The 9563-nt window shown below is 36.8% G+C and overlaps 2 protein-coding genes across 2 annotated transcripts; one reads left to right on the top strand and one right to left on the bottom strand.

The window, feature by feature from the left end:
* Positions 1-2433: 2433 nt before the first annotated feature.
* LOC145821241 (uncharacterized) lies at positions 2434-3232 on the top strand. Its single transcript, XM_082917759.1, has 2 exons — positions 2434-2484; positions 2570-3232. Exon 2 carries the CDS (start codon positions 2663-2665, stop codon positions 3107-3109), a length of 447 nt encoding a protein of 148 aa, XP_082773885.1. The 5' UTR covers positions 2434-2484; positions 2570-2662; the 3' UTR covers positions 3110-3232.
* Positions 3233-5840: 2608 nt separating this feature from the next.
* LOC145822146 (uncharacterized) lies at positions 5841-9360 on the bottom strand. Its single transcript, XM_082918744.1, has 7 exons — positions 9252-9360; positions 8815-9020; positions 8535-8736; positions 8222-8414; positions 7445-7827; positions 7227-7351; positions 5841-7028 (listed from the first exon to the last, which is right to left on the bottom strand). Exons 1-7 carry the CDS (start codon positions 9358-9360, stop codon positions 5841-5843), a joined length of 2406 nt encoding a protein of 801 aa, XP_082774870.1.
* Positions 9361-9563: the final 203 nt, after the last annotated feature.

Raw genomic sequence — 9563 nt, 5'->3', positions numbered from 1 at the left:
TCATGGAAACTTGATTTTATTCTTTTGTAGGACTTTTTTTATGTGTTTTTTTGTTTTTCATTTCTATTGTCTTTCCTTGGCAAATTTTTTGTTTTATGCTTCCTTGATCTTCGTTTGGTTAGGTGGATGAGGTAGATTTTCGAAATGCACTCAAGGTGTTCGAAGAAAAGACAGACTAGAATTTGGGAGGCATGAGTTGAATTGTGAACCCATGTGATGCATGAGTTGAATTGTAAACCCCTTTCTCTTTCTTGCCCATTGCACATGCTAGAGAGAGATAGAGGTGAATTGTTGTTTTGGTTCCAGGTTTATTCAAGCCCAGTTCTGAATTCTGTATTCTTTTCTAAAAATTTGGATTGTATTACATGTTTCTGTCATTTTATATGTAATTCAAGTAGTGGGTTTTGTAGTTTCTTTGATAGTTTGTTCATTACGTTCTTCATCAACTGGATTTAGTTAGTTGCTTCAATTCTGTCTCTGATTCTGCAAAAAAAAAAAAAAAAAGGATGAATTGCTGGTTCTGGTTTATATCTCAATCTGTGACTAATATGCTGGATTGTTTTTCAATATGAATAAATTAGAATCATGTATGTACTCTAGTTGATAGAAAAAACAAGGATGAATTGCTTATTAAAAGTTTTACTGATTCAAAGATGGTTAAGCACTGTCTTGACTTAATAGCTTGTCCTTGGAACATATAGTATAATTTTTCATAGAAAGGGGCAAAGTAAATGTAGCCAAAAATCAGTATGGTCAATATTGCAAGGGCTGCATTTTGCTAAAATCATGGCCGTAAACACTTCCAAGTACCAAAACTGGACCGGCTGGGAAAGATCTTTGTTGTAAACTGAATAAGGATCATGTACTAAACAAGAATGAGGATATATTAAGTTGGTTGCTTTTCCTCATAACACTACTAAGATATTTAGACCATCAATCATCTGGTCAAATGAATGTTCTAGAAAACAATTGGAAGATAATAATGTGGCTGTCAAAGGCATGAGAGGTGGTGATATAGGTAGCGTCAAGAGTATGAATTAAGTCTTGACTAAGGGAAAAAAGAATAGATTATTTTCTCTTGATAAAGATGATGAGGTTGTCTGTTACTAACTATTTGATACTATAAAAAGGCGTGCCATCAAAAGGCGTGCCCAATCCATAAAAAGGCGTGCCCAATCCATAAAAAGGCGTGCCATCAAAAGGCGTGCCATCAAAAGGGGTGCCTGACACGCGGCGATGCACGTGATTGACAGAGCGCGTGTCGGCCTCGTCGTCTCTGTCTTTATAAACCAAAGCGAAGTCTAAGGCTTGGAAGCATAACAAACCAGTTGAAACCTCTTCGTTCTCTGTAACATTCTGTAACCAACCCTTCTCTGAAACACTCAGCAACCCAAAAACATGGCTTCTTCTTCCCGTTCAGCTACCCAGAACATAGCCTCTTCTTCCCGTGGTCTGCTCACTCTCTTTCCCGACCTCAACGAGTCAACAAGAGAGATAACTGGTGCGGTGGCCTGTGAACCTCAACCAAACACCTCTGGTTTTGCTCCGTTGAACTTTCCGATGCGGTCGGTGGAGCAAAAAATGGCAGTGCAAACGGATATTGAAGCTAATCAGTATACATTGAAGTCCTGTGTTGAAACTATGACTGCGGTTACAAATTTGTCGAACCGGCTGCAGAGTAGGACAAATGAGGTGCAACAATTAAACTCCCAACTGGCTCTGCTCCAACGCATGTATAAGGATGCGCGAGCAGAGATAAGTGTGCTAAAGGCGGAAAATAAGGAGCTGAAGCGGAAGGCCACCGTGATGTTCCGATTTGGAGGTCCGCCATATGTTGCAGTGGAGGAGTATGGGGGAGTGAACGTACTCGGTGGAGGAGGAAGCACGGAGGCAACACCGTCAAGAGCCGCCCAGAACGGAGGCAAAAAGAAGAGACCGGCGGCAGAGTAGAGAAGAAAAATCCCGCTGGTGTTTGTTTGTTTGTTTGTTTGGTTTTTTTTTTTTTTTTATTTATTTATTTTTTTTGTGTAAAATTGTGATCGGGGTTGATCCCTGAAATGAATAAAATATGGTTTGTATCATGCTTTGTCCATTAATGTCCAATTATGTCCAATTTTAAATTACTTTGAAAGATGTTTATGTCCATTATGAATTAGATTTGTTCCAATTTTAAATTACTTTGTTCCAATTATGTCCACCATTCCCTAATTCATTATTTTTGGAATTAGGCCATGAATTGATACTTTTTTTAGATGGAATATCAAGGAAATGCGTATTTTAGCAACCTAATGAACGAGTTTGACGTTGACCATGATTTTACCACTGAATCTCCTCAACAAGAGAGTCAATCTTTATCATTCTCTCCTGAAAGTATTACTCAAACTACAAAGATATCACAACGCAAAGGGAATTTCCCTAATTCTTCATGGATGTTTTGCTCAAGTTGAACGGTTAAATCGAAGTGGTTCGACTGAAAAAGACAAGGTATTACTACAATTTAATTTTGTACCTATAATGAATATATATTATTCATTGCGTGATAGTGATTATTCTTTAATCTATTTTTCAGATTCAGGATGCGAAAAAATTGTACAAAGACTTGTATCACTCGAACTTTCCCTTTGAGCATTGTTGGAATGAATTGAGATCCCAACCAAAGTGGATGGAAGATACAACAACAAAGAAGCAAAAAAGCACAAAAAATGCATCTCCGGCAACGTCAACCCCTTGTACACCAGATTCAGTAAACTTAGAGAACAATGATAACTATGATGTTGTGGAAAGACCAATAGGAAGGAAGGCCGCAAAGAAAAACAAAGCTAAAGATCTTGGAAATAATGTTACAGAGTCGCCTTTTGTGAAGCTCTTAGAAGAGATAAAGGTAAAGAATGACATAACAAATGAGAAGAAAATAGAGATATTTGAGAAATCTTATCTTCAAGAGGAACGGAGGATTGAAAATGAGGAAAAGAGAGAGGAACGAAGGCTTGCATTGGAGGAAAGGAGAGAGGAAGAGAGAATCATGTCAATGGATACGAGCATTATGCCTCCATTGCAAGCACAATATATTCGCCAACGCCAGATGCAAATCCTTGAAAAAGGGAATTAATTATTTTTATTTAGCTTTGAAGCTATGTTTTTATTTAATTTAAGTTTGACTGGATTTTATTTTTGGGTTTGCCGGCACATATGTTTTTGATATTCAGAATTTTAGTGCTTTGACTTGAATTTAGAGTTGGGTTTGTTTCAAATTTTGCTGGTTGAAATATGAAATGGAGACAGTGCTTTGAATTTTGCTGGTTTGAATTCTTGTTGGATTTTAGTGCTTTGACTTTGAATTCAAGTTGAGAAATATAGTTCAAATTGGTAAAAATGAAAGAGCAAATCTTTTTTATAAACAAAAATATATGATCGTTAGGAATATGTCCGTTACAGAATATTACCGTTAGAGAATATTACCGTTTGAAAATATGACCGTTGAGAGAATATTACCGTTTGAAAATATGACCGTTGAGAGAATATTACCGTTTGAAAATATGACTGTTGAGATAATATGATTGTTTGAAAATATTTTTTTTATAAATAATTTAATTATATATATTAAATATATAAATATTTACAAATGCCACGTCAATATATACAGAATGTTATAAAAAGATTATTTATTTATTTATTTATTAATGTTTATTATAGTTTTCTTTTAAAAATTAGTTAAGTTAGTTTGAATGGTTAGCTAAAATAAAGAGTATGGTTGGAGTGTACACTAGCTAAACTAGTTAGGCAAAATAAAGAAGGTAATTTTTTGTATACTTTGAAGAGGCATTTTAGAGAGCATGGTTGGAGATGCTCTAAGTAGTAATTATACTTTGAAAATGTAGTGTTTTTTGTTAAAAAAAAAAAAAAATTTCCGTCTTGTTTATATTTTTACGATAACATAATTTTTTTGAAGTTGGGTATGGATTATTTGGAAAGATGGCTAAAAGTTATCTCTCAGCTTTTAACTTATTTAGATCACATAATCTCTCATATTTTTTACACGTTTTTTCAAAAAAAATTAAAAAGCTATTTTTTAATATCAGACTTTTCTTTGTTGGGCTGAGAAGTTTATATGGCATGTTGTGGGCCACCACAGGCTAATTTTAGTAATTCAAACTTTTATTTTTGCAGTGTTATTGGGTAAATTATTCATACATTTAAATTAAGTTGAGAAGTCCATTGTCAAAATAATACTTGTAATTTATTATTTAAAATAAATATAATTTAATTATATGATTATTACTATTTAATTAATTTAATTTTTTAAATGGATAATCTGGTTGACATAAAATGGACAATTTGGTAACCGAGGTAAACTTAAAGTGGAGAAATATTTTAATTTTGGGAATGGCTACCCTGTTGTCCACTCATAGATTGGAGGGTACTGTTGAGTCTGTGGGAGTTTATCATGGGTTCCGTTTCGATAATTCGAACAGTTTAATGTATAAAAATCGTCGAGTACTATATGTTTGTAAAAAATCACGTTGATCGGATATAAAAAGTTATGTGATCAAAGAAGTTTTGTATGAAAAAAATGGACGGTGAAAAAAAGTGGCTTACAAAAATCTGATTTAATCACATAGCTATTGATATTCGATCAACATGATTTTTAATAGGCATATAGTACCGACGAGTTCTACACAATGAACGGTTCGAATTATCAAAACGAGACCCATTGTGAACTCCTTCCTTTAAGTTTTTTGTGCTAATTGTCAATAAATTTTACTACTAAACAGGAGCCTACATATAGAGAAGTTATTATTTCTCATAGGTAGTGCCCCAATAATATTGTGATTGATAAAAGAGATGGGACTTACAATTTTATATTGAGTATTAAGAGGTAAGAAAAAATATAATATTTTATGAGTAGTCTGAAATATTGGCTACATAAAATCCAAAGCACCAAATAATTTTTCCTACATATATCCCATTGGCATTGATGTTGATATAACCCATCATTCTGATACCTAATCAGCCAGTGGGCTTTGTTTTAAAGTGATTGATTAGATGGTCGTATAAAGTCTTTTTTTTCTTAGGTTCCATCATAAATAAGCAGATGAGACCTTCCTCAATTGAGAAAAATTTATGAAAAGCCAAAGTCCAACCTTTCACATCATCAATATCACAAAGTGCTTATGGGCCTTTGGTCTTGAATAGTCACAAACTAATCAGCCCAAGGCCCGTCCAAACTAATTTTATTAGTGCAGCCCAGCCCAGCCCAGTTCAGACTCATCATTAAGCAGAGTTGTAAGTTCCACTAAGAATGTGTATTTGATTTGCGGAGAAAAATGAAAATCAAAAGAGATTTATGAAAAATAAAAAAATTGTCATGTTTGGTGGAGCTTTTCAAATATGATTCCACAACATGATTTGAGTGTTCTGTTTATTTATAATTTTTAAAAATTGATTCCACACCTACTTTTCAAAACACGTCTACCCGGTCATCCTTCCCGGATGTCCCCCCAAACGTCCGACAGGTTGTCTGACTGGTTGACCAGAATAGTGTTCGTGTTTTTTTTTTGGCACCTGTTATTTTTATATTTTAAATAAAAAATATTTTGGAAATTTTTTTTAAATTTTTTATGAGTTTTTAATAGAATTTTGGGTTGTGTGTTTAGTTATGAATGTAAGTTTTCTAAATGAAACTGGATATTAAATTGTGTATATTTACAGAGAGTTCAGCGGTTTATATAGCCTAAACCTATGACTGAATAAGGAAATACAAAGAAAAGGAAATTGCCTAATTCCTAATATACACAAGCATGCCATATATACAATATATATTCTCACACCCTCACTCAAACTTAAGGTATTGTAGCAGAAAATACTGAGAGTTTGCTAAGAAAAAACTGAAATCGAGCGGTAGTGTAAGTCTTGGTGAAGAAGTCTGCAAGTTGCAAAGCCGATGAGACAAAAGGAAGCGAGATAGAGCTAGACTGCAGATGCTGTCGGATAAAGTGACAATCAATCTCAATGTGTTTCATCCGTTCATGGAGGGCAGTATTGTAGGCAATCTGAATAGCACTGTGGTTGTCACAATAAAAGGAGGTCAGATAAGACTGAGGTACACCCAATTCAGAGAGAAGACAACGAAGCCAAATAAGCTTAGCAGTAGCATGAGCCATAGCACGGTACTCAGCTTTGACAGTAGAGCGAGCAACAACAGTTTGTTTCTTGCTTTTCCAAGAGATCAAGGAATCTCCAAGAAACATATAAAAACCGGATGTGGACTTGCGATCATTAGAATCAGCATAGGCCACCAAATCTAAAGAGGAAGTAAAGGACAACAACAAGCCTTGAAAGATGGTACCCCGAAGATAGCGAAGAATGCGAACCAAAGTAGCCCAATGAGTAGAGCGAGGAGTAGAAACGAACTGACTAACCACATGAACAGCATAAGTAAGATCAGGGCGAGTGACAGTCAAATAAACTAAACAACCCACCAGCTCGCGATAGACCGTAGGATCATCCAGAGGGACACCATCAGTTGAGTTGAGCTTCACATTAAGCTCAATAGGTGTATCAAAAACCTTCGTATCAGTAAGACTGGCACAGTGAATAACCTCATTAGCATACTTGGCCTGAGCCATAAAATAGCCTTTTAGAGAAGAGGCAAGCTCAATACCAAGAAAATACCACAATGGACCCAGATATTTCATTTCGAAAGTGCGGAAGAGATGTTGCTTGACCTCAGAGATAGCCGAAGAGTTAGAGCCAGTGATGATTATATTATCCACATAGAGTAGGAGAGCAACAAAACTAGCCAAGGTATATCTTAGAAACAAAGCAGAATCGGAAGCAGAATGATGAAACCCAAGCTCCGTAATGGTAGTCTGAAAACGATCATACCAAGCACGAGGACACTGCTTTAAACCATACAGAGCACGCCAAAAATGACAAACCTGCCCAGAGGAGTAGAGAAGACCAGGGGGAGGACGCATGTAGACCTCCTTAGTGAGATGACCGTTAAGAAAAATATTCTTAACGTCCATCTGATAGAGAGGCCAATGTCAAACAGCAGCAACAGAAATCAAGGTACAGACAGTAGTCATCTTGACAACAGGAAAAAATGTCTCCTCATAATCAATACTATACTCTTGTGAGAAACCTTTGGCAACCAAACGAGCTTTGTAGCGCTCGAGAGAACCATCAGAATGAGTCTTGACTTTATAGATCCATTTCCAACCAACTATATTCTTGCCAGCAGGCAAAGAAACCAACTCCCATGTGTTAGTCTTCTGTAAGGCAAACAACTCATCCTCTATAGCTTGAACCCAATTAGGATCCTGACAAGCTTCTGTGTAAGACTGTGGTTCTGAAAAAGAATGAATAACAGACTAAAAGGTACGATATGAAGCAGAAAAACATGTATTAGACCAACCCAACCTATTTGGAGGACGACACTCACGAGTAGGATATTGGTGTGCAGCAGGATCAGAGTTGTCAAAAATAAAAAGAGTAGCAACAGGAGTAGAGACAACTGGTGGTGGAGGAGCCTGGCGACAAGAATAGAGTAACAACAGAGGGGAAGAAGAAGCCGAAGGAGGAGAAGGAGCCATAGGTGACGCAGACGGAGAAGTAGGAATGGGCTCAAGAAGAACAGTAGAGATATACTCATCAGACGAGACCTCTGAAGGAAATAGGTCAATGTGAACCAAATACTCTTTGGAAACTAGAGCAATGAAAGGAGGAAGTTGAAAGTAAGACATACGTTCGAGAAGAGCAACATGACAGGAGACATAAAGGCGACAAGAGACAGGATCGTAATAGCGGTAGCCTTTTTGATTAAGACTATAACCCAAAAAGGCATAAATGATAGACTGGGCACTAAGTTTGGTCCTATCTTTGCAGGGAAAAATGACAAAACAGGCAGACCCAAACACACGAAAAATGGTGTAGTTAGGAATTTGGGAGAACAAAGCCTCATAAGGAGACAGACCAGAAAGAAAGGGAGTAGGCATACGGTTGAGAAGAAAAGCAGCAGTAAGAACTGTCTCCCCCTAGAATGGAGCCGGAACTGAGGTAGAGAGAAGAAGAGACCTAGCTGTCTCTAGGAGATGACGGTGTTTACGCTCGACTCGACCATTTTAGGCAGGTGTATCTGTACAAGTAGTTTGGTGAATGGTCCAAATTAGCCAAATACTCACATAACTCATTTTTAAAATATTCTCCATACAAGTTAGACCGTAACACTTTAATTGTAGACCCAAACTGAGTAGTAATCATAGACTGAAAGATACGGTATATCTGATAGAAATCGGACTTATAAGTCATAAGATAAACCCAAGTGTAACAGGTGCAATTATCAACAAATGACACATAGTATGCAGAACCCTCCTTGGTGAGAACAAGAGAAGGGCCCCAGACATTAGTATGAACTAAAGAAAATAGTGTAACATATATAGAAGTATTGTTACGGAAAGGTAAGGATGTCATTTTGGCAAGTTTACACCCCCAACACTTGGCAAGTTGACTAAGAGAAACTTTACCCAATATACCTGACTGAGCTAAAGACCATAAGCGGTCAGCAGACAAATGCCTTAATCTAGAATGCCACAAATAGAAAGGATTTGACAAAGAATCTAACTGAAAAAAAGAAAAGGCAGTCGGAGAGGTAGTCATAGACATATTGAAGCTCTCTACCACATAGAGGTCTCCAACTCTACGGCCAGTCCCAATTTGATGCTTAGACATCCGATCCTGCACAGAACAAATAAAAGAAGAAAAGATAACATCAAAACTAGAGGCATCAAGTTGACTAATAGATAATAAACTGACAGATAACTGAGGAACATATAAGACAGATGGAATAGAGATTGCAGACGGTAAGACAGACCCAATAAATATAACTGACGTATCAGACCCATTAGCAGTATTAACAGTAATAGGAAAGGGAGGGGGAGTACAATTCTGAAGTAAAGAGAGATAAGGAGTCATATGATGAGAGGCACCAGAGTCAAAAAGCCAGACAGATGAAGAGATACCTGAAGAAAACCTAAGCAAACTTGAATGAAGAGAAGAAACAATGAGGACAGATAGAGATGACTGAGAGATAGGCAGCATATGCCGAAGTTGGCTAATCTGAGCACTCAAGGAAGCCAAGTCAAGATCAGGAGCCAGAGCAGATACAGTAAAATCGGCGGGAGGCTAAAAAATATTCGGAGAAGGGGCGCAGAACTGGATTGGAAATTGCTGAGAAGACAAGGCAGACAAACATCCCTTATTGGGACAATGATACTTCCAATGACCCCTCTGATGGCAGAAGGCACACTCATCTGAAGCAAGTGACCTATTTTCGGGCCTAGCAATTTTATCATCTAACATTGTAATAAATAAAAAGCTGATAGGGCAAACTGTAATAACAAAAAAAAAACTAGAACCAGATGGGTCACTGTGTAATAGACAGAAAGCTCATAGGCAATAAGTAATAAACCCAAAACAAAGTTGATGGGTCAACCAACCATGATATACTCAAAACAAAACCTGAGTCGAAGTAGGACCAGAGAGAGAGAGAAGAATCCACTGAA

This window comes from Camellia sinensis, chromosome 3 (assembly GCF_055761805.1).
Source record: "Camellia sinensis isolate YWXY chromosome 3, ASM5576180v1, whole genome shotgun sequence".
Lineage (NCBI taxonomy): Eukaryota > Viridiplantae > Streptophyta > Magnoliopsida > Ericales > Theaceae > Camellia > Camellia sinensis.
This window is presented reverse-complemented; position numbering and strand designations above follow the sequence as displayed.